The 26,166-nt window shown below is 35.1% G+C and overlaps 1 protein-coding gene across 1 annotated transcript in view; it reads right to left on the minus strand.

The window, feature by feature from the left end:
• Positions 1-7,607: 7,607 nt before the first annotated feature.
• The window catches only part of LOC148303234 (uncharacterized), a 75,543-nt gene continuing 56,984 nt past the window's right edge, over positions 7,608-26,166 (minus strand). The window contains exons 6-18 of the mRNA XM_088270258.1: positions 24,008-24,221; positions 21,430-21,626; positions 20,434-20,532; positions 19,765-20,067; positions 18,453-19,680; positions 17,592-17,791; positions 16,522-17,058; positions 16,235-16,441; positions 14,568-15,258; positions 13,176-13,387; positions 9,886-10,014; positions 9,226-9,358; positions 7,608-8,139 (exon numbers count right to left, since the gene is read on the minus strand). Coding sequence (XP_088126384.1) covers positions 7,895-8,139; positions 9,226-9,358; positions 9,886-10,014; positions 13,176-13,387; positions 14,568-15,258; positions 16,235-16,441; positions 16,522-17,058; positions 17,592-17,791; positions 18,453-19,680; positions 19,765-20,067; positions 20,434-20,532; positions 21,430-21,626; positions 24,008-24,221 — 4,395 coding nt within the window. The 3' untranslated portion in view covers positions 7,608-7,894. The remainder of the gene's footprint in view (positions 8,140-9,225; positions 9,359-9,885; positions 10,015-13,175; positions 13,388-14,567; positions 15,259-16,234; positions 16,442-16,521; positions 17,059-17,591; positions 17,792-18,452; positions 19,681-19,764; positions 20,068-20,433; positions 20,533-21,429; positions 21,627-24,007; positions 24,222-26,166) is intronic.

A 26,166-nucleotide genomic window follows, 5' to 3' on the forward strand; every position in this document is an offset into this window, starting at 1 on the left:
GCCACAATAACGGCGCCATGCTTTTATCCGTATGTCTCTTGAGTACAGATTTGTAAAATGTAATTATTTGCTATGTAATTGCAATTTTGTAACATGTTTATTTACTAACTTGTTCTTGCACTGCTTCTGGAATAGTATAAGTAATCTTTACATAAGGTGATATTATTCTCCATAATAGTACTTCACAAAGTGATTCATTTTTCACCTTTTTGTGTCTTTGTGATCTCTAGGAGTATAACTACTCTTTTAGGAGGATTGTTTTATTTCAACATTCCATTATGTTTATTGGTAATTTGTTCTATATCGCTCACTCCTTTCAACAACGTCATATATCAAAAAACTTGATTTTTCAGGAGATCGTTTTTAAAGTTAAAGAATATAATGAAATTTATTAAAAATAAATATCAAGCCACTTATTGAACTTTTTACTGTGCAACAGATCTTTTTAGGTAAAACCTGAAGGTTTTTTCTCCATTTGAAAAATATTTAGTATATTAAAAAAAATAATTAAACAATACGTTTTCTTCAAAATGCAAAAACAACACTTTCTGCCCTGTAGCGGGTAAATATTAAGTTAAAAATATGCCGCTTTTGCTGGGATATAGTAAATTTTCTGGGCATTCCGAAAACTTGCATAACTGAAAATTGACAATTTTTGATAAATGACATTGTTGAAAGGAGTGAGCGATATGTCTCAGTCTCATATGACAAGTAGCATTTTACATGCTTTTTTTAAAATTTCGTTAATTACAACTGAAACCATCGCATTCAAAATTATGGTTTCTTTGCCTGTGAGAATTATACACCAAAGATATTTTGAATTTTTTTTTTGTGATAAATAAGCCAGCACATTTATTTGGCTGCAAAAATAATTATAATATAAAAAAATGATGTACTTTTATATTTTTGATAATAGATATCAAGTTCCTTTGTTTGCATTAATATCTGGTTATTTATGTTTAATATTTTTTAAAGTACTATTCGTTACACTAAGAGTTACTATATTTTATAGATGCATTAATCAAAATTCACTGTTTAATTGGTGACTTCACTGGAATGACATTTTCAGTTTGATTTTATCTGCATAAAATGGTGTTAAGTGAAGGCATCCAATGCATATACAGTAAGAATGCTTTTAACCACAGGCTTTGACATGTTTTGTTTAAATAATACATGTATTTGTAAAAAAACAAATCTCTTTTATTTGAGCATGTTCTTTTATAAGACGTACTTTTAATATTTACATAAACATAAATAATACACGGTATTATTGATGTGTTATAGATTTTCATTTTTATGTTAAAATTCAGTACTTGTTTTTATAGAGTTAATGTTGCAACATATTTTCACCTATTTTAAGTATCAAATTGTTGTAAAATGATATCACAATACTAAAATAAACGTTATATATTATATTAGTGGTGGCACACCCTTAATTATCTTGTTAAAAATTTAGTTGTTAAGTAATGAAATTTATCTGTAGAAAATTAATGAGTTTGTAAGAATATGTGTGGTTATTTTATTGAATATGTAATATCAGGTAAGTAGGTGTTAAATATTTTTCAAAGTATATAAAATACAAATGCATACATGTCCAACGAGGCCAATATTGCAACATATTATTATTGATGTTCTAATATAACGTACTAGCTTATTTTACTTTGTCTTTGACTTTAATACAGATAATACACAGTTGGTTACATGCGTTATTGGAATCATTCGCAGTAAAGGTAGACAACTTCACGCTCAGGGATGCTATACAATTAGTGATGCAATTTTTTATAAACAACCAAAAACAATTGAAAGGTTTGTCCACAAATCGCTCACTCCTTTCAACAATGTCATATATCAAAAAACTCGATTTTTCAGGAGATCGTTTTTAAAGTTTAAAAATATAATAAAACGTATTAAAAAAAAATATCAAGCCACTTATTGAACTTTTTACTGTGCAACAGATCTTTTTAGGTAAAACCTGAATGTTTTTTCTCCATTTGAAAAATATTTAGTTTATTAAAAAAAAATTAAAAAATAATAATTAAAAAATAATTAAACCTTTTCTTCAAAATGCAAAAACAACACTTTCTGCCCTGTAGTGGATAAATATTAAGTTAAAAATATGCCGCTTTTGCTGGGATATATTACATTTTCTGGGCATTCCAAAAACAACTGAAAATTGTAAATTTTTGATATATGACGTTGTTGAAAGGAGTGAGTGAAATGAGAGAGAAAAAATTACTAGGAAAGGTATGAATTATAAATCACAATACCCGGACTAATAAAAAAACTTTACATTCTATTTCAATTCACTGCAGTTGAACCCGGAATGTCAGTTTCTCGCTTTGAGGATCTTTTCCATTGCGCCACGGTCTCTAAGAAAGCCAGAGTATCATATTGAGATATCTATATAAAAAAATTGTTTGGTGAAATATACTGTAATATAGCATAATAATGTGTCACAATTAGTGCCAGCAAAAATTAATTAACTGGCAGATTGATACTTTTTAATTGTAAAAATGTCAATGAAAACAAACTTAAAACTAAGTGGATTAAAAGTATGAGATTAAAAGGATTTTAATTAATTCTGGACCACTAAGAAATTAAATAATTACCATATGTTATTCATTGACCCGAAGCGCATGGTGGTATATTTGTACTGCTGTCCAAATAGTTGAATGGACCATGTGTGGTTGAAGGAACCATCTGTGTTTTATTCCTGTGTTCAGCATCGAAGTTGGCTATGTGACTAATTAAGATTGAATTGAAAATTTAAAACTGGTCCGATTTTTCACATATCCAAGAGCATATTTCATCGGTCATGTGGATACTTATTATTTAGAGGAAATGTATCGCAAATGTAGTCTCATCTCATGTAATGTTAAGTCATGACTATGTCTGTTCTATTATTCTGATGTTCTATCATCCTGTTAAACAGCGCTACTGTAAATATACATAAGGCATTGTTGTGTAGTAGTGTATCCATATTGGATAAGAATATTAATTTCAATTAAACTCAGTGTACAGTCCTTCCTCGCTTAATTTTCATGCATCATGGATTTTGTGTGCAATACAATGAACAAAATGTTGTTATATGAATATATGTGTAATCAGAACAAAATAAATAATGCTTTCAGTATATGAAGTATTCTTTTTATTTTTCATTTATTTAGATCTAAAAGTGAACTGAAAATTTGAGAGTTCTTTATTTTGTAAATATCCACCGCTCTGTCACAAGGATCCTGAATTGGATCGGATGGTATGTGAAATGTATTCTTAGGTATTTGTGTTTTATTTCCGTATCCACAATTTAGGTATGGTTTTTTTACAAATCTTTAAATTCCCCCTTTACTATGTACTTTTTAAAATGGCATCTATTTACTTAATATTTGAAGCACTAACTTTGTGGTTTTCCATTTTACAACTAACAAAATAACTTTGGTTCAAATAACTATAGTATAACTTAATCATATTGTCGACTGCCCCAGAACCAAATAGCTGGTTCCACAAGGCTAATTAAAATTAAAAACTATCTAATTTACAAACATTAATATTTAGCAGTTTGTGTCGGAACTTCAAGTGGCTGTTTCAAAAAAGTTTTATTTCACTTTCTAAGGGCGTTTGTGCACTACACGGAATTTTACCATCCGGCACTTCAGTTAGCGTTTTAAAACGATGATTGGCTTGGATTGGCTTGTGCTTTTGTCCATCTTTCTTCGGATCGGTGCTCTTGATCGGTGCGTGAACATGTTGCGCGTAAATTCGATCACACTGAACTGTCGTAGTCGCTTTTATTTTTCAAAACCACACTGCTGGACGGCAAAATTCCATGTAGTGCACAAGCTGCCTAAGGACATAGGCGTCGTGAAAGGCAATTTAGTATTTTTTGCATGTTCAACATTGAAACTTTATGCCATAACAAAGATTGACATCTGGTTAGTTATTACTATTATGATATTGCATTCATTATTATGAATGTAATATCATTATCAGTTGGGGCGGATACACTATTTATATGAATAATGATTATTCATATTACTAGTGTATAAAGTTTTTCAATGCATTTTCAAATGAGTACATATTAATGATTACTGAAAAAGTACTTTGAATTTTTATTTGGTCTTAATGCTTAAAAAAGGGTTCACAATATAATTTAGGGTTTATGTTATAATAAAAAATAAATTAATCAACCATATGAAAAATAATAGCACAGCGCAATAATAAGTGTGTAGACGCTTGACTAAAAATTCAATTATTGGTGTTTATTTTGTATTTTTTATATCTTCCTTTCGCATTTTTTCTTGACTACCCACAGACAAGCCTCAATCGAGGCTTTGTGGGTTATTCACGTTGCATATGCTGTGGTATAAATATTAAGGAAATGTTTTTTTTTTGTAAAATATTCTTTATTTTCAATTAAATTTTAACAAACAGATAATCCTCATAATTTTTGTGTCACATTTTCTTTTTTTTCTCAATAAGTAACATTGTTTTTTAAAAAAGTAAATGTTTATAAACATTAAAATGATTTTTGTTTTCAATGAACCGTTGTAAGCACATATTTAGATATTTTTATAGAAAAATCATAAATTAAAGTGCGACAGAATTTCAGGATTTTTTTTAAGGATAAAGGAAGTGATTGAAAGTAAATTGTAATATAACATTACAAATATGTGATATGTTACAATAGTCAGTGTTTGCATAATTCAAACTATGAACCCATCCCCATGCAACATTTCTGGTCGCAGTTGTGGCTGATGTAGTCGCAAAGCATTATAAATGTACCTTTTGAACATATCAGCTGCCACTGTGACTAGAAAATTCCATGGATCATTAACATAAAAATTGAGATTATTTTTCAATGGTAAAAAAACTAAGTAGGTACCATCAATTACTAGTTTCATTTGAGGGTTTACACCATTAGTTAAAGATGTAACCACACATTACACAAGGAGTAAAAAAATATCACATGTAAAAATTGGTATTTAATAAAAACAACATTTACTGTGGATAATCAACATTCGATACATCTGTGTGTTGAATAACTTGGCATTTTATAACAAAATATTTTTAGGTATTTATACAGATTTAAAACATAGGTCAATACCATCGTTTATCAATTTGAAACTTGATATCAAATAATAACAAATAGCACTGGAATTAATTATTAGATCTTCTTTTCTAGTAACATGGATAAGCTAGCGGTGAATGTTTATTGTGTAACTGCAATTTGAATAATTTTTCTAATATATTAAAATAACGGTATCTGCCTGTTTTGAAATAACATTTTCATTAATAGATAAGTTCGTAAATAAATAAGAAAAAAAAATCTTACTAGTTCTATTGCCAGTTTTTATCCGTACATATGTAACGTAATCATTAAAGTTTATATTCTCGCAATTCTTGGATGGGACACTCGAAATGATTTTTTTATTAATTATTTGGCTGCAATTTTTTTTCTTTCAGTTACATTAATATACCAATGATACAGATTAATAAAAGAACTGGTTGAAAAAAGAAAGAAAATAGAAATAATTTTAAAGTTATCTACATTACTTAGTTAAAATGTTAACTTCCGTATGTAATAAATATCCAGGTGTCTTAAATAAAGAAAAAAGGTAACTCCTTGTACCAGAAAAATATATTTTAGCTAATAATATAATGTGTAATGTGACATGGATTTGAAAATTGAAAAGGAAGGCCTATTTTGGTCAATTTTGTTAAAACACAAAACACATTATCATTGAAGTAGCCTGGTAAGAATGCTAGTAAAATAAAATATTGACTCTTTCCTGGAAAATTATTAAAATTATTTTAAAGTAAACAGTAAGGTAGAAATCGTTTTTAGTAAACCTGCTGAAAATTCATACACCTACACAGATTCATGATCTGGAAAATAGTACACTTTGGGTTAATACAAGGAGACTTCAATGAATTGTTTCAAAAGATTAGGCTTTTCCAGATTATCTGTATATTAATTTTAAGTAGATTTCCTAAAACAATAATTTATCCTATCTGGTGTTACGATAATTCGCCGGAAAAGGGTCGATATGTTTAAGTAGTATACAAACCTAATTAACAACATTTATCTTTATTCTCGTTTAGATATTTTGAACATGTAACACACATTTGATTCTCATTAGCGGGTATGTAGTAACGATGGATGACTTACAGGAAGCCACAGATTTAGATATAAAAAATCAGTAATGAGTAAGTACACAATGTTTATATCATTATCTTGGCAAGTTTTACAAAAAAGTAATTCTTGAAAAACAAATAGATACTTATCTTTCTTTATAGGTATAAAGTGTACATTACTTAAATTTGTTTTTAATTTTTATAATTCAGCAAAACTTGGTTATAGCAATCTCAGAAATAGCGACAACTGGGCTGTAACGTATTTGCTTTAAGTAGTATTCTAGTCGTCTGTCTCCATATTGTAGTGGTTAGCACATTTGGCTACAGTACCGGAGCAATCTTCGAACTTCAACAAGCATACTTAGAGTCAGTTAGAATTTTTGGTCAGTTGTTCACATGGCAACATTTGGAAAATAATTAGAAAAATAATATTTCAAACTAATTTAAAAAATATATGAAAATTTAATCTTTTTTTAATGATTTTTTTATTATGCGTTTAATGTCTCAGTTCCTTTGGTGACTCTATAACCAAGTTACTGCGGTGACAATATCATACGCATACAATCTTCATCCATACAAATAATAATAGTTACTTTGCCACAATGCTCTAAATATTTTATTTAGTAATAGTAGTATTTCTATTGGCAACATGGTTGATTTTGAATCGATGAATTTATATTAGGTCTATTTATTATTATTTACATTATTTATTTACAGATGGATTTTATTTCAATTAATTTTCGACAGAATTTGTTACTAAATGTTTCAATGTTTTATGCAATCTAATGCTTGTTTGCTTAAACAATTTCTCCAAACTCTCGGAAGACATTAATTTATTATATTGTTTAGCCAAATCAAGGTTTGTGACTGGTTCCCCGTGTCAGTGCAGATGGATTTTCACTATTTCACCCGTACGAGTATTATTTGCAAAACAGGATCACTATTTTACAAGAAAGTTTTAAACATTTGTCTTTACAAAAAACACACACTACTATTTACATACATAAATAAGTAGATTCATTGTAGTTCATTCAAATCACGTTATATAAAATTACTTAAGTCATTTACTACACAATAAATATTTTATTATTTTTTTTTTAATGTAAAAACGATTCGTCTCTTCAAACATTTATTGTGTCAACTTTATCACCTTAACGACCATGTTTAATGACAATGAATAGTTATTATCTGTGGTGTAGGGTCGGAGCACTTTTCAACTCTGAGCGTTCCTCAGTTTTCATTTGAACTTCGGTTTTAAGGGGGGTTTGAAAACACACCATCTTTGAAATAATACATGGGTTTGTTAATGTCAATTAAAATAGTCAGCACCACGACACTTAAATTTGGCAGCACTACACTGCTGACCATTATACCTTATTCTATCAAAAACTGAAAAGAATGTAATCTTACACACTTTCTAACATCAAAATATGTTGTTGCGTATAGGAGTAGGGAGCGATTTAAAAATCTTTTTCAGCTTTTGTATGGAGTAAGGTGTTTTTAGCTTCTCAAAATTTACACTGCTTCTAAAATTTTGTATGGGTTGTCATAAACCCAAAGCTTCTTTTATTTGTTAGAAGACTTAGTTTTCATTTTGACAATTTTTTGACACGTAGTTCTGAATATTTTTTATGATTAACACCGGTGTAAGGCACATATTTTGATTGAGATGTGTATATGGATAAATGTATCAGCCGTTGTCATTAAGGTATCAATAGCGCAGGCACTTTCAACAGCGTCAAGTTGCACAGCACCGAGTTGTTTAGGGTTGACCAGCCGGAGGGGCGGGTGCGGCGGCTGCTGCAGCAGGAGCAGCTATCTCGGAGGTGGTGGATGTGACATCCTCGGATTCCGGCCTGGCGGGACCCTCGGCGCTGTCTCTCCAGAGGGCGCGGTACCTCTTGGCTATGGTCTCCCAATCCGCAACATTCTCTATCCGAGTGGTGCTGGAGAAGCTCAGCTGGGAGCCGAGAGGACTCAAGTGGACAACAGACAGTGCCACAGATTCTGAAATTAACGATGGTCTTTGGTAATACTTTTCATTTTTTACATTTATCTATCTACAGCAGAGTTGTTCAACCTTTTTAAATCCACAGGCATAGAATTTTTTAAAATTTAATTAAAAAAAAGGAATAACCTGCAAAGCCTCTATTTTAGAGGCTTGTCTGCAGGTAGGATAGTAAGGATAGGGAAAGTAGTTGTGGAAAATACATCACAAGCACCCAGAGCAATTGAAAATGAATAATTATTCAATTTAGTTTGCAATTGGCGGGAATCAAACCCGCAACGTCAGTTTCGCATCTATCCAATACGCCACAGCGCCTGTCACAGTTGATGGACAGAATGTTACGTTATTTTTTTCAGCAGCTGTAATGAAGCAAAGTTAAATGAAAGGTTTTATAAACACGCTTTGTATTATAATTCAGTTAAAAAACTCGAGATTAATGGATTAAAATCCTATAGCACACAGGGGGTTTCTTTACAAGTACTTAAGGTGGTACGGGACTTTTAACAGGAGACGGAGGGCAAATAAATGGGGGTTGCGGTCAAACGCTTCTAACGCGTTCCCCTTCCTGCATACCTCTCCACACCCCCCTCGACCCGTCAATTTCATACAGAACTTGACATTTAATGTATCTACCTTTAGTTGACTTATTTTCAGTAAAAAAAAAATTGTTGTTGGTATCTCTTAATTCCTGATTGTACAAACTGATAAAATTGGTTTAAAAATGACAAAGTCGCATTAGAATTAAAAGTCGAGAAGTAATCTTGTAGTAATCTACACTATATAGTTAAAGTGTTAAGTTTTATATAGAGTGCCAACCCAGGTCTGACTTCCTTCAGAGGATGAAAGTAGAAATAATCAATGCTCTTTTATGCTAACCGAGGTTTGGTTGGAGGCTGTAAGAAAAGGGATTTAAAAAAAGATAACTGATTGCAGTTTTGGATATTGCAAGCTTTTGACATGACTTAAAGATTAATTTCTAGTTTTGTTCTTTGGATACAATCGATTTTGAATTATTTTAAATTTAGAAGAATCATATATGTACGAGTCTCACATGATCATATTGTTTAAGATATTTTTTGCAATACCTTTGGGTTCCACTTGAGTTTTCTTAACTTTAGATAACCATTTGGCCCCTGCTTTCGTTCTGGCACTCATTTGATTCCTCTGAAGACCGATGAGATGTACTAAGCTCGGACGTTTTCGCTTTGCCATCCGTGCCTAAAATAGTATATCACGAATATTAATTGTATCACATGCATATAATTCATGAAAAAAATAATTAATAATTTTGTATATCATGAGGGGTAAGTTATGTGGGTAAATTTTGATATTTAAAGGTAATAAATGAATTTGTTTTCTTTTGTTACTAACCAGTGCACATTGATAATTTTATGCTGCTACATATTTAAAAAAAAATGTTTTTTAGTCAATGGGGGCAATCGGTAGAAGATAAACTGTCAATCGTCATAGCGAGTTGTGCAAGAGTATTGATTTTTCTATTTTATTCTAAACTTAATGAGTTTTGGCAGATTATGTTAAATATAGACATTTATATTTTTATTTTCTACCAATTGGCACCATTGGCTAAAAAAGTTAATTTATTAACATAATGTGGTTTGCAAGTGGACTACTCAAGTGGCATATCCAATGAAATAATTAGTTGCACACTTTCAGTGATTAAAAAAACAAACATAGATGGGTTTATTATGTTTAAGTAAAAATGAGGTGGAGAAATGTTATCATACCTTGCACACTGCTATAAGATACATGAGCCACGTCGTGACCAGATTCAGAGGCGATGGAGCTGTTGTAGTACGATGCATATTTCTGATGAGTTTTGACAGTCCATATTTCCATTCTATGTCTGATTGTGCCTGTAGGTATCATAATAAATTAAATGTATCTTAGTATTTATAGTATTAATATATGTATATTCAATTCTCAATTATTCGATAAAACTATGAATAAATAATAGAAAATCATACATTTTAGCTAATTACCAACTGCAAATAAAATGTTTTGAGAGGAAAGGAAAACTTAAAAAAAAACTTTCGACTCTCAATCTTTTAGTAACATCAGCATGTTGAATTTTATAAGAAAAATTTATCAACAAATTACTATTATTTTTTGACATCTCATCAAAGATGAAGAAGAATATGGAAGTCTGAGTTCTTCTTCATCTTTGATGAGATGTCAAAAAATAATATGAAAATAACTCCTGTTATTGGAGATAATCCAGATTTTGTGAACAAGTATTTGGACACACTCAAAATGTTGTAAACAAATTACTATATGATTTTTTATTTTTTTATAATTAACACTTGTTTTATAATTAACGGGTGTTATTTATGCCTGCGGACGGGATTTGATAATTGTCTACATATAGTTAAGACCTTAACAAAGAGATTGGTACATAACATTCATATAAAAACATTAAATATGTAATTCCTTCTATTCTGACTTTGAAACGAGGCCGGCGCAGAAGGTAAAAATACCTTTCCCGTCCTTAAGCATCAATCGGCTGAATGGGTAAAAATATCTTAAAGATTAAAGAATAAGTTTAAAAAAAATTCCATCTATAAGATAAGTAACTCAATACTGCCTTTTTGTTGTTAGAGAACATTTTGAACTGTGTGGGAATGGGTTAATATATAATATATGTATATTAATTTATTAGTTAAATTTGAAAATAAACTATTGCCAGTTGTACCACTCAGAATTGGAACAGATGCATTAGAAAGGGTATATCGATATAAATATCTGGGCTGTTGGCTTGATGACCAGTGGAACCATTCCCAAGAGTCAAAGTCAGGATAGAAATGGTGAGAAACTGCTTCTTCAAAATGCGTGGCCTTAGTAATTGAGACTTCAACCTCAATCTGCGCATGAGAATTGTATGATGCTACATATTTTTAGTGTCTGTGTCGTCGAAAGCCAACTACGGACTCTCACCCAAGCTACCACAAAGAAGATTAAAGCATTCAAAATGCGGTACTACAGAAAAATGTCCAAAATATAATGGGTTGAGAGAGTTAGCAACAAAGATGTAGTTATAGACACTATAAAGAAAAAAAAGCTACATTACTTTGACCATTTAATTAAGGGGATGAAATACAAAATAATGAGTATAATATTACAAGGTAAAGTGGAAGGTAAACACAGGTTAGGAAGAAGACGTATATAGATTAAAAACTTGAGAAAAATATTTCACTGTAGCACTAATTCGCTGTTCAGAGCGGCTGCGGATAAACTAAAAATTGCCAACTTACAACATGGGAGCCACAATAATGAGATGGAGAATTGATTTTGAAAATGATGGAGAGTTGATTTTGTAACAGGAAATAACTTACAAGCCTCAAGGTTTTAAACAAAACAACAACTCAAACAAAAGTAAATAAAATCACATTCAAAGTAACTTTGATGGCTGAAACAATAAATGTTCATTCACTCAAGTTAGTGTGAGTTCTGGAAGTCATGCGTGTCAAACACGACTTTGGAGATTCTAATCATTTTAAGTTTTTATAATAATCCGAAAGACCTCTACTTTTAGAGGTGCTTCTGCAGGTAGGATAGTAAGAATAGGGAAGGAAAATGTAAAAAAATATATCACAAAAACCCAGACCAATTGAAATTAATCTTTGTTGAATTTGTTTTGCAATATGCGGGAATCGAATCGTTCAGAGGAAAAGTTATCTTGTAAAGGTTTTATTCTGTCTGCAGGGGTTAAAACAATAAATTTTACCAATTCCTCTGTAATTTAATTATTATACTTTTAAGAACTATTTCAAGCCCTGTCTGTATACTATGCTATGATTATCCCATTTCCGGAAGAGGTAGACAGTGAAAATTCTTCAATGTCATCTTGGCATACGGTTCTAGTTATTTAATTTGGGCACTTCTAGTCATACATATTCTTTGGTTACAAAGAAGACTCTTGACATGACTAGCTTGAATGTTTTGATTTATTTGGCATGCCAGGTCTTTCTTTTGCATCCTTACCTTTTATAATAAATTTAGTTATTGAACTCTTCAAATAAATATGTTTTTAATATTTCTTGCCATATTTTTCTCCACCTTACTCATGGAGGTAAGAATATGTTCCTCGGTAGTTAAAATATAAATTCGTCTCTATTTTTGTGTATTTTATGATAAAAAATTGCAGTTCTTTTCAAGTGATTTTTTTGAGAAGAAATAAAATCTTTGACGTTGTTTATTGCAATTTGTATATTTTTAATAATAAAAAAATGTAGAGGAATGTTAAAATTGACTACTGGTTATTATCTAAATATTTTTGATATTGTATTAATGATATTTTTAAAATCAGTATAATTGAGAACAGAATTGGAATCATTGGCTTCAAGTATTTTTATTCAAGTCTCTCTTGTTCAAAAGTTGCATACTTTATATAAATGGATTAACAAAACACCGTTTTGGTCTCGTGCCTCAATTTATATTGTAATTTCAATAAAAAATAAATCTCCACTAATGAAATCTGATTAAATTTTTCTGGACTAAAAAGTAGCTACCTTATGAAAGGTATACTTCTGTAACAATTAGGCTAAGGCTCAATTAGGTTCCTTTATAACTAAATTCCTTATTGTTTCTCGCTTTAATATAATTCATGTTTTAGGCGGACACAAAATTATAGTTTCATTTTGCAAACCTTACCAAATTTCAGGATAGAAGTTTTGATTAGTTTTGGTATCCAGTGAGTTTCAGTTTACTAGTGAATAATTCCCAAGAAGAGAGTTGTCCCTCTTGGAATGTGTCAAACATTACCTGTATCCGCTGGTACGTGTCTGACATCATAGCAATGAGTAGATTGATCAGCACGACCACGGAGACCAACATATAAATGCCGAAGACAATTTTGTAAAGATATTCTGTCCAAGCGGGTTGCTGTACAGCGGGACTGGCATGCGTCTGCTCCGTAGTCGTCTGCCCGAACACGGCAAAAAACAGCAGCTCAAACGACAGAATCGGGTTCATTTTCACTGCAATCATAAAATATCAAACATAACAGAAACCAATTTACCTGTATCCGCTGGTAAGTGTCTGACATCATAGCAATGAGCAGGTTTATTAGCACGACAACGGACACCAACATGTAAACGCCGAACACCAACTTGAACAGGCCTTGCGTCCACTCCGGGCGAGACTCCGGAACATAGTTCAGGTCATCGGGGGTTGTCTGTCCGAATACGGCAAAAAACAACTTCTCGAATGCGTCCACTGGAGTCATTCTCGCTACGGACAATTCACCAGGAAGGGCATGAGTTCCTCTTTCGTGAGGAAAAAACAACAACGACAGATAAGGCCAAACAATGCTCTAAGACACAGAGATGCTTTAAAACAAAACTAACATAAATGTAAAGTAAACAGCCAAACTCATAATGAAATAAAATAAAACAAATTCATTCCCAAAATGAAAAATTAATCGTAAGCGTGAAACAAAAACAAAATGGCAGACGATGAAAACAAACGCTGAGCATACCCAAGGTGTTGGCATACCCCATGCGGCAGAAGAGCGCGGCAGCCACTCTACCCAACAGCCTAAACATTGTCTAAATCGGTTCAGTACTCATAAAATGTGCGACCTGAAACAAATATAACTAAAAAAATAAAAATACAAGGCTCATCAAGTGCGCAACGACATTCCGATCATTGAGATACCGACATAACACAAGACAACTCGGATACCACAAAGTAAAAAGCGGCACATTCTAATCACTAAACGGTCAAATATATATCTAACATCAATATGGCAATCTGCTGTAACACTTGAAATAAAAGGGAAATAACTCCATGCTATGATCGGACCATGATATCATTCAGGGACAGATGCAACTTGCAAAATATTATGGATTTTTCCAAAAAGCATTCGAAGGTAACAATCCATAATGAGGGGTGTGGAGATGGGACGGTGACAGGACGCATTCAACACCAATCTAATTGCCACAACCCAACTAGTCACTACACATTCTGCACTCTGTGAACATGTTGGCAGAGCAAACATGGCTGTCTGCTGTCAGGGCATAGCGATCTGTGATTGTGAAGGAAACGTAAACATGCGTGAGCCCAACACTGAATGTGACTCGTGTCAGCAAACTCCACACGTGTGTAAAATGTGTAATGACAGTGCCGGATTAGGGGCTCCCTGATTTGTAAACTTACTCCCGGCTCTGTGTTTTCTTCTGTAGCTATCAGTGTAATCTGTTTTTTTAGGAGACGTTTCTATCCATTCAACGTCTTCGGGTATTCCACGTTTGGTTCGTACGGGGGATAAAGAATCTATTGCATAAGTTTCATGTTAATACAATAATGAGAAAAATATTTTTTATTGAATCCCCTCCTCCTTGACATACCTTCTTCAAATACATATAATATGAAATCAAATAAAAATAAGTATAAAGGAAATATATATTACCGTCTGAGAAGTATTTAGTTGGCTTCGGTCTGGACAAGCTTCTCACTTCTTCGGGTGTCAAAATTTTGAATGGCTGGTTTAAGGCCACAATATGCATGGAAAAGCCAAACACAAAGATCGCCAGCACGGCTAAAAATCTGGCTAAATCTTTCATCAAGTCTCCGATAATTATAGCCCAAGGTCCAAATAGGTAGTGGAAGGAGAGAAAGTCCAGGATTTGCACACAGGCAAGTAGAAAAGATAAGGCAAAACACTGATTTCTGCAGTACATGAGCGTAGGCCAGTAGATCTTTTCCACAATAACCATGCCCGAGACGTGGGTGGCCACCCCGCACATGCCAAAGATGAGGACCATGAGTTTGATCCATCCCAAACCGGACTTTTCACTGGGGTTGGTCAGTTCGAAAAGCAGCAGTCCACTAAGCCACACAAGTAGTCCCCACTCGTACCAGTAAGGCAGCAAACTGGCGCGTACTACGGGGTAGATGGGCGTGATGCCCACCACCATGAGGAGGATCATCAGGTACACGTGCGAGGTCAAGTAGGACATGAACTTGATGATGGGCACCTTGTTGTACTTGTGTCCCACCGGCATAGTGAACACCACCCACACTGGCGGGCATATAATGAAGCCCACAAAGAGCAGTAATATTCGCCACGGGGCCCATGTTAAGCTGCCATGCCACAGTTCCTGAACAAACCCAACAAATTTCATGTAGTCTTTCATATTTTTAGGTGATCATATTAATATTTTCAATAGCAAGTAAAAGTTCAATAATAGAAGTTCAATATTTTCTTTATTTTTAGTCCCATTGTATATTCAAAAGATACTAAAATGAGAACATAATAGTTTTTTTTAAATGTAAAGACGTGCATGAGGTTTGTGGTGAGAATCTGGATGTGGATGCTGGAGAAAAGTGAACTGTATGTTGATGGGGAGAACGAGGATGACAGCAGTACAGCAACTGGCACTAACCTGGGTAACGGCAAAGACATCTCTTGATCCTGTATTCTCAGAGATGATAAACTGGGCGCTTGGCATTGTTAGCGCTGATCCAGATCTTTATATTTGGGATTTAGTGTCGGGTTGTCCCGTGGTTAGTGTCGCGGACTCTTTAGTCAGAGTTTTTCGGGGCACACCCACTCTACCACAATTTGATACCTATTTCTAATAATGAGCCGTTTACGCTCACAGAAATAGTATGAAATTGAAATATTTGTGTAAATAATAAAAACACTAATATTTCTCATTAAAAAAAAACATACTATGATGATAAGAATGACTGTAGTAGTTGTATGCATGAGGATGATAAGAACGGCAATAGCCCTTTTTTATTGAAAATGTGGCGGTGACATTGTACTTTTTTACGTTGGCTAGGTTATGGCGAGTTATGCCCGGAGGCCATTGGTAGTTGACTGCCTGCTGTTGTAAGGAGTGGTTGGAAAGAGTAGGGAGGACAGGAAGAGGGGTCTAGGAGCATGCATTTTGTGAGGTCTGAACAACCTTTAAAGTTTTTCGTAAAGCTTAGTATTTTTGATTTTTGTAAAAGGTCAATCAAATTTCAGATGCTTTATTTTTTAAGATCATTAGGTTGGGACGAATAAAATTGATAGATTTTGAGAAGGATAATTATTTTGCCTTAAACACATTAAAAGTTGTTGCGCACCTGAAGGTATCTCTGGACTACCGTATGTGCAATGACTTCTTTCTGTTCATTTTCTATGAGAACATCAAGAAATTCCATATTTCTTCTATCAGTTGCGGTAAGAATACGCCCCGCAGAGTCAGAACCTGCTGCTAAAGCTAGTAGCTCAGTAGCCATGGCCTCACACTGTTTGCCCGCTGCTATGAGATCTTTTGCTCGCTCTTTTTCCTAAAAAAATATTCAAGTGTAATAATACTTGATTTATATTTATTATAAAAGCCCTAAGAAATAAAATATTGTAAATTTACCTTAGTAGAAAGATTAATGAAGATATTAGAGAGTTTGGCTGCAGCATCAACAGGTGCCGGAGATACGAGTATAAACTCTTCAATGGGTTTGTTGTTATGATTCTTGGAGCACACCATGAGGTTATACACAAAACGTCTGTCTTCCATCAAGGAATATGTATCGTGTTCTTTGTGCATCAGGTATTCTAGCACGTCGTTGTGTCCTTCGGAAGCCGCGAACCAGATTGGAGAGCAATTAAATGTCGTTTCACTTTTGGGGGACGCCCCTGATTCACAAAGTAACTTCACACAGTCTAGATATCCCGCTTTAGATGCGTAATGTAATGGAGTCCAGCCGTTCTTGTCAGTAGCGTTGATCTCGGCGCCCTGTCCGAGGAGGACCTCTACCATCTGGTAGTGCCCGTGGCTGGAGGCGATGTGGAGACCGGTTTTCCCATGGCGGTCGGTACTCTGCAGGAGTTCTGCAGATCTGCTGAGAAGAAGTCCCACTACAGACATGTGTCCTCCGAAGCAAGCCAAGTGAAGTGGGTTGTACCCCTAAAATAAAAAATACACAAAAATTCAATTAGTTAAATCTCTGAGGACAATAATATACTGAAATGAAATAAATCAGTACTTAATGCTGGATCATAATTCTTGTTAAAACATTGAAAGATCATTTTACATAAACATTACATAGATTTTTAAAGAAATATAAATTTATCAATTTAAGGAAGAATATTAATTAATTTAAAAAGATAAAAAATAATGTTATTTCAAGATATAGTCAATACTAAGATACAGTAAAATAAAATATATTTGAGAGGACACAGTTGATGAAAGTAAAATAGATCAGGGAGACGAGCATTACTGTTATATGGGTAAGGAAATGGATAAAATAAGTAGGAAAATAGTAATGGCTAACAGTAATGGCTAGGATACTCGGGATTGGATACCCGTACTCGTACCAGCTTGTGTAAGTAAATACACTGCTGATATGTATGAGTCCCTTAAGATCAAACTAAAATTTGTAAATATACCACAACACAACTCTAAATTGACCTGAATTAATAATTAAATATTTTGCTTACATTTTCTGTAGTTGCTGCTTCAACTTGTACTCCAGCGGAGTTGAGCAGAAGTCGTACAACATTCTCATTTCCCGAGTACGATGCCAGATGCAGAGGAGTCATACCTGACTCTGTTCCTAACTCTCCCACAAGAGACGTGCCACTCGGAGATTCGGATTTCACCGTTCCTGGTACATGTCCCAGCAGTTCACGCACCGTGTCTGTAACCATTACAACGAGCTATAATTTGAAGTCAAGCAACACATGTACCGAAAAACCCTATAGAAGATGAATAATTTTATTAACATTTTACAAAGCACAGCATACTTTTTACTGTGATTTTAGGGCAAATGTGGAAAAATTAATATTTCCCATCTACAGTTGTGTTCAATTATAGACAAGGAATCTATTTTTTTGTCCTCCAAAAGTCTTCAATTATTTGATTTAATTATCTTTTTGTTTTTGTTTTAAACAATAGACATAACAGGTCAAATCTAACATGTAAGCTTAAAATTGAAATCATTCTTCTACAGTCATTCCTTGTCATTGTACTTTAAATATCTATATATTCTTCTTCTTCTTGCCCTATTCATACTTAATGGTGCACAGGGCACTGTATCAAATTGGAGCGGCATTATTTTGATTGTTAAGTACGCTCAGTGCTGCGCTTCAAAAACCATTTTAGGTGAGATGTTAAATGAATATTAAAGTGAACTAATATTCATTTTTGAACCCCCTCAGAGTCGATCTCAAGATCTCCAGCAAGGTAGCTAAACACGTACACTACGGAGGTGGACATTTATATACATGACACTGTACATACGAGTATATGTATGTGCTTGAAATCTCGAATGAGGGAATGAAGTTCAAAATATGTGTTACCTGCTTGGCCATAATAAGCAGCCACGTGTAAGGGTGTAAGTCCTAGCTTCTTGCTGACTATTTTAAGAGAATTGGAAGTCCGCATAACTTCTAGCACTTGGCCGTGGCCGTTTTGTGCCGCCAAGTGGACGGCCGTGAAGCCCGCTTTGTTCTCATCCGTCACGGACCCTCCGGCTCGGACGAGCGCCTTCACTACGTCCGCGTGGCCTCCTTCAGCCGCCAGCTGAAGCGGTGTAGAATCCGTCATCCTGTTACGCGCCGTGATAACCCCATTCCGGTCGAACTTCATCAACTCTTCTATCACCTTAACGCTCCCCTGCACGGCGGCAATATGAGCGCACGTGTTCCCATCCTTACTGGTCGCCATTACTAAACTGGGGTGTTGTTGCAAAAATAACTGCGCCACCTCGGAGAAATTATTCTGAGCCGCTGCATGAATGGGCTTCTGTCCTAGTTCATCTGTGGCGTCAATGTTCGCTCCTAGCTCCAAAAGCAGTCTGCATACTTCAATCTGCCCGCTGGCCGCGGCCAGGTGGAGAGGAGTTTGCTTCTTTAGAGTCAAAATATCTATTACTGCATTATGATCTCTAATGAGAAATTTGACAAGGTGAGTGAAGCCATTCATGGCTGCAAGATGAAGAGCTGTCCGTCCATTTCTCGATTTAGAATTGATAAAAGCTTTGTTTGTAAGAAGTGCGTCGCAGACTTGCAGGTATCCTCTTTCTGCCGCCAGGTGTAGAGCGGACCGGCCTTCAATATCGAATACGTCCACTCTCGCGTGGTTTGCGAGGAGGGTGTTGACTAAGGCCATGTGTCCACGGTGACACGCGATGAGCAACGGAGTCCAGCCCACTGAAGACTGCTTGTTCATCGCCTTCCCGACATCGGTCGAGGACATATGTTCGAGCATCTCCGTCATGACTTCGTTGTTTCCCGCCACCGCGCAGTAGTGGAATGCGGTCTCTCTCGACTGTCGAGTTTCCAAGGACACGTCGGCTCCCGCCTGCAGTAGAAGTCTCACTACCTCGCGATCCGCCCCGACCTTCTCCACTTCCTCGTGGGAGATGCGACAGGCGCAGTGCAGAGCGCTCGCTCCGTCTTCGTTCACCGTGTTTACGTACGCGGTAGTCGCCTCGGGGCCCTGGTTCTTGGTTACAAACTCGATCAGCTGACCGACTATATCCGGACGACAGCTTCTGCATGCCAAGTGTAAAGGTGTTTCTCCGGCCTGTAAGCACATAATCGGCGTTAGAAAGTACGTAATATCGTTCGGAGTCCACCGTTAGAACGGCGCTAATGACGAGATATGTACTTTAGACTTGTAGAGCGGGTCCCCGCCGTCCTCCATGAGCAGCAGCAGCGTGGGCAGGTTGCCGTGGAAGGCGGCCACGTGCACGGGCGTCTGCCCGTCCTCGGTGACCAGGTTGGCGCCGGCGCCCGACTTGAGCAGCATGAGCGCGCAGCGGTCGCCGCCCGGCACGCGCGCCGCGATGTGCAGCGGCGTGTCGCGCAGCTTGCCGCCGCGGATGTGCACGTCGGCGCCGTACCCGAGCAGCGTCTCCACCACGGCAGGCTTGCACGACTCGGTGGCTATGTGCAGCGCCGTGTGGTTGTCCTGAAATCACGTTTTCATTAGTTTTCTCGTCTAGATCAATCTATATATTTTCATTCCAAACCAAGCTAAAATGTTTATTTTGAAAAATCTCCTAATTTACGTGTTATAATGTAATGTATCGTCAATATATGACAGATATTTTTAGATATTGTTTGTTGACCACCATTTAACATTTTCTTGCATAGTGTATTTTCAAATATATTAAATAATAAAAGATTATTAATTATTATTTTGTTTTTTCAGTGCTCGAAGCGCATGGTTGGCGTATTGAATATAGTACGTTAGAGATAAGAAAATAACAAATACACTCTGATATTATTTGGTTCACCAAAAAATAACAACAATATAGGCATCAATAGAACTTACGTTAGTTGTGACGTCAACCTTTTCTCCTTTCTGAAGTAGAGTATTGATGATTCCAACGTGTCCATACCGCGCTGCTGTGTGTATACTTCTGGCACCACCCTGTGATGAATAAAAAACGTCAAAACGCGGACAGGTTCTTCCTGACACATTACGTAACATACACTCCTACGTACGTGTCACGTAATGGTGACATTCAGCGGGGCATCCCTTATACATATTGTTGGTTTTATGGGTAGTGTCCTAACATGGAAATAGATAGCTTATGCATACTTTGCTGGAACAAAACGCCTTTTTGGCAAAAAAATGAGCACTTTTCATATTGCTCCATCATGAAACTCTGAATATTTTTACGGTACAATTTTTTCAAAGGACGAAATAACAATAAAAAAATACATATTACAAAAAAACTAAATATTTTTCAATTTAAAGTGCAATATAATAGTTAAATACTTTTATCTGTTTATTTTATTACCAGATTTTGAATGAATATTAAAAAAATATATTTCAGTAATTGATTCGGCAGTCACTTTGTGGTAAAATATATACATTTTGAATTAAAGTTTTACTAAGTAAATAACACTATTTATATAAAAACGTGTTTTTTCTTCTTCTTATTTTTATTGATCCTTACGATCTGTCTATGTATTTTGGGATGTTGGCTACCAGCTATCTCTCCATCTTTTTTGGAGGTCTGCTCGAAGTGGTATTTACTAAGTAAAACTTAACTTTGAAAATAATGGTTACATAAAAATCTAAAAGTCAATACGGCTGTCCAAACTTAAAACACAGTAAGGGACATTTTTTTGTAGTACTTTTTTTTGCATTTTTGGACTAAGTAGAATCTACTTAGTCCAAAAATGCAAAAAAAACGTACTAGAAAAAAATGTCCCTTACTTGTTTTGAGTTTGGATAGCCGAATAGTGTCGAAGACTGATCCAGGACGCGAAATGAAGCAAATCACGACTCGTGGATTAGAGGTATCGAGTTGGTCCTTACTTTATTTGGCATGTGGAGATAGACCCCCTTCTTGAAGAGCATCATGGCGCAGTCGGCGTGCCCGTTGAGGGAGGCGATGTGCATCAGAGTACTGCCGTCCTTGGTCCTCTCGAAGATGCTGGCCTTGAACTTGTCTGCGAGTAGCTCGATGATTGCCGCGTGACCATTTTCCGCTGCTAAATGCATTGGAGTTCGATCTGAAATACGAGTAAAATATAAATATTAGAATGTTTACAGAATAATTATATTATATATTTAATCATATCGCTCACATCCTTTCAAGAATGTCATAAATCAAAAAACTAGATTTTTACATATTAAAAAAAAAATAAGTAAAAATGCCTAGCCACAAAGTAAATGCTTTAAATATTAATTATATTGAGAATATAAACTTGATTTTTCAGGAGAACGTTTTTAAAGTTTAAAAATATAATACAACGTATTAAAAATAAATATCAAGCCACTTACTGAACTTTTTACTGTGCAACAGATCTTTTTAGGTAAAACCTGAAGGTTTTTTCTCCATTTGAAAAATATTTAGTATATTTAAAAAAATAATTAAACAAAACCTTTTCTTCAAAATGCAAAAACAACACCTTCTGCCCTGTAGCGGGTAAATATTAAGTTAAAAAGATGCCTCTTTTGCTGGGATATAGTACATTTTCTGGGCATTCCGAAAACGTGCACAACTGAAAATTGTCGATTTTTGATTTATGACGTTGTTGAAAGGAGTGAGCAATATCTGATATGTAATGAACCTTATGATATTATAAATTGTAATATAAATTTTGTAGTGATTAACAAAAAGAATGTACCTACATAAGTCTACTCTACCATAGTTTCTTACTCATAAACCGTTCGTCCAGGTCATTAAAATAGGACATTTCAAAATAATTTGTTTTTAATAAAATGAATACTCTAGCAGTCACCATAAATTACAAAATCTTTATTTGTTCTCGATTTTTACATTATAATAATATTGTAATAATTTCAATAATAAAACATTTTTCTTTTCGTTGAATTCATTAGACGTTGGAATTAGATTTTTTGGTAGCATTTTGGAAGCAACAAAGCTCAAAATTTAACGTGCATATAACTGCAAAGGTACTTAAATCCACGTTCACTTTGTTTTGGAGTTGACTTATCAATGAACTGGGGGTTCAAAATAGTTGCGTTGAATTTCCGATTAAAAAAATACCCGAAATCATGTATTGAATATAATAGACACAGTGTATTTTTTTGAAGACTCTACGACCCATTGCAGGCCTAACACTTCGCGACAGAGTAAGAAACTTAGATATAAGAAAAATCTGCGATGTTGAAGATGTTGTGCGATGGGGAAGAGAAAGAAGACGTTTCTGGAGAGATCATGTCGCTCACTCCTTTCAAGAACGTCATTAATCAAAAAACTTGATTTTTCAGGAGAACGTTTTTAAAGTATGAAAATATAACACAATGTATTAAAAATAAATACTAAGCCACTTATTGGACGTTTTACTGTGCAACAGATTTTTAAGGTAAAACTTGAAGGTTTTTTCTCCATTTCAAAAATATTTAGTTTATTTAAGAAAATAATTAAACAATACATTTTCTTAAAAATGCAAAAACAACATTTTTGCCCTGTAGCGGGTAAATATTAAGTTAAAAATATGCCTCTTTTGCTGGGATATAGTACATTTTCTGGGCATTCCGAAAACATGCACAACTGAAAATTGACGAATTTTGATTTATGACGTTCTTGAAAGGAGTGAGCGATGTGAGAAGAGCGAGTTCGGATCGAGTGGTGAGGGTGGCAGTGGACAGCAACATAAGCGGGATCAGACCCCCAGGAAGACCACCTAAACGATGGAAGGATAGCTGGTCTTCCACCTCCCAGGAGCGACCCGAGAATGACAGGACCTAGTCCTAAAAGAAGAAGAAGAAGAAGAGTCTTACAAGATGAAATTACCGTCAACTATCACATCAATTTACCGATTTACGGTTTTCAGGGGTAGGTCATTGGGATTTGTCCGGTGTGTAGTCCGATGTATGAATAATTTTCGTGAATAAAATCATATCAATTGGCGATTTTCTTACTCCTACTTAAATTTTCATACTTTAGTAAAAATAAACATACAAAATATTCAACCCTAAAGTCGCCATCGGCTCTAGAATCAAAATAAGTTGAGATATTAGAGAACTGTCAAGAGTCGAAGTTAATTTGGTTTAGATCAAATATTAAGGTCCTATATTCGATAAATCGCAAATTAATTTTCTTTAAACCCAGGTGACATTTGACGTAATTGTTTTTTTTTATTAAAACACCGTTTTTGTATTGAAAAAATAAATTTATGGTTTTTCTTCAAAACAAATATATGGTTTTGAAAAAATATGTATTTTAAAAAACAAAAATAAAAAATTCAAAACAATAAATTGGGCGTGACCTGACGTCCGGCTCTCAGCGCAGCCGGCCGCTTAATGAATTGTATTATAGCGAGTGAGGCCTTAATCTAGCGGATTCCGTCCGAACTTACCCTGGAAATGTCCCCAATCTGCTACCTAGTTCGAAGTTGAGATAGACGGGGATTGGAGAACTCACCCTGGTGGTCCGTGATGGCCGCGGAGGCCCTGACGCCGTAGAAGTACTTGACGAGGATCTCGTCCCCCTCGGCCGACGCGATGTGCAGCGGCGTCTGGCCCTCGCCGTTCTGCGCGTCCACCGAGCTGCCGTAGTCCACCAGGATGCGCACCATGTCCACGTCCCGGCGGCGCGCGGCCAGGTGCAGCGCGCAGTCGCCATTCGTCGTCGTGGCCTGACCAAACACACACACACACACTTGTCGTAATGTAATGTTATCTACATATCTATATATACTCGTATATCTATATAACGTAGTCCACCAGGATGCGCACCATGTCCACGTCCCGGCATCGCGCGGCCAGGTGCAGCGCGCAGTCGCCATTCGTCGTCGTGGCCTGACCAAACACACACACACACACTTGTCGTAATGTAATGTTATCTACATATCTATATATACTCGTATATCTATATAACGTAGTCCACCAGGATGCGCACCATGTCCACGTCCCGGCGTCGCGCGGCCAGGTGCAGCGCGCAGTCGCCATTCGTCGTCGTGGCCTGACCAAACACACACACACACACTTGTCGTAATGTAATGTTATCTACATATCTATATATATACTCGTATATCTATATAACGTAGTCCACCAGGATGCGCACCATGTCCACGTCCCGGCGGCGCGCGGCCAGGTGCAGCGCGCAGTCGCCATTCGTCGTCGTGGCCTGACAGAACACACACACACACTTTTCGTAATTCTTAAAATTAAATTATTATTTTTTATTTACATAAATTGTATACATTTATTTAAAAGAACAATTATAAACATATTTAAAATAATTTTTAGCAAGCCACCTTGTGTGTTTTGTCGGTGGAGTTCTTTTTACATCATTTTTTAAAATTGTTTTTATGCATTTAAACCTAATATACACACAAAAAGAGAGAAAATAATCAAATAAACAAAATATTTTACAAATTTTCAAAGATTTAACTCTTGATCATTTACCCATTCCTTTATTTTGCCTTTGTTCCATATTTTATTTTGACCTCTAACCTCCATCGGCAACAAATTGAAAATGTTTTGAACGATATATTGAAGTGTTCGACTCCCATATTTATTGTTAATTCTTGGGACTATCAAACCCTCGTTGTGGGTAAATCGTGTATCATGGTAGTATACTAGAATGTTTTCTATAAATCGATATAACCCTTATCCGCACCCAATGGTGCATAGGGCACTGCATCTGTGTTATCTTGATCGTTGATTGCATGAAGGTAAGGTGATCAGCCCTGCGCTTCTTGTACCAGTCCAGGGTGATATTAATTAAATATGAGATCGAAAATCATCCATATTTATTTTGACCCCCCTGGTAATCGAACCCGGGACCTCCAGCATGGTAGCCAAGCGCGCTGGCCATTACACTACGGAGTGGACAATGTTATCATCGTTATATCGGAGGTGGACAATGGAGGCAAAATGTTATCAGTTACTGGAATATTCCCAAAAAGAAGAAAATCCTACTAAATTAAATAATATAAGTAAAAGTTTATTTGATATATTAAAATCAAACATTAATTTTTAGAGTCTACTAAATTGTATAATATTTTATTATTAAAAACACATAAAAATTAAATTTGTGACACTTGTTTCGTCTTGTTACTGCATTTTCAAACTGGTAGTTTGAAAATGCCATAACAAGGCGAAACTTTATGTGTTTTTAATAATAAAATACAAATTGATATACTCTGAAAATCAGTATTGGATTTTAATATTTAATAAGTAAATCAAAATGTATATCTACAAATTAAACTCCAAATCTATAAATAAGTAAAAGTTTATGACTTAAAACCAAAAAAATGTTTATAGGCAGTTTGATGGCGTGTTTCTCATCAACAATATCTGCTGAGATCTTTCATTAAAATATCTGCAGAAAATATACACCGTGTTTTAGGGCTAGCTTATGAAACGTCATAGAGTAATAACGAGTAAAATTAAGTTTCATACTTTAGTAAATAAAATCTCTCTCTAGGCTCTCCGGAGAAGCCGCTCTCCGACCTCGGGCTGATCTCCTACCGCTCCTACTGGAGTAGTTTGAAAATGCCATAACAAGGCGAAACTTTATGTGTTTTTAATAATAAAATACAAATTGATATACTCTGAAAATCAGTATTGGATTTT

The sequence above is a fragment of the Brachycentrus maculatus genome, unplaced genomic scaffold (genome assembly GCF_059751285.1).
Source record: "Brachycentrus maculatus isolate JH-2025_06_01 unplaced genomic scaffold, ASM5975128v1 h1tg000378l, whole genome shotgun sequence".
NCBI classification, from domain to species: domain Eukaryota; kingdom Metazoa; phylum Arthropoda; class Insecta; order Trichoptera; family Brachycentridae; genus Brachycentrus; species Brachycentrus maculatus.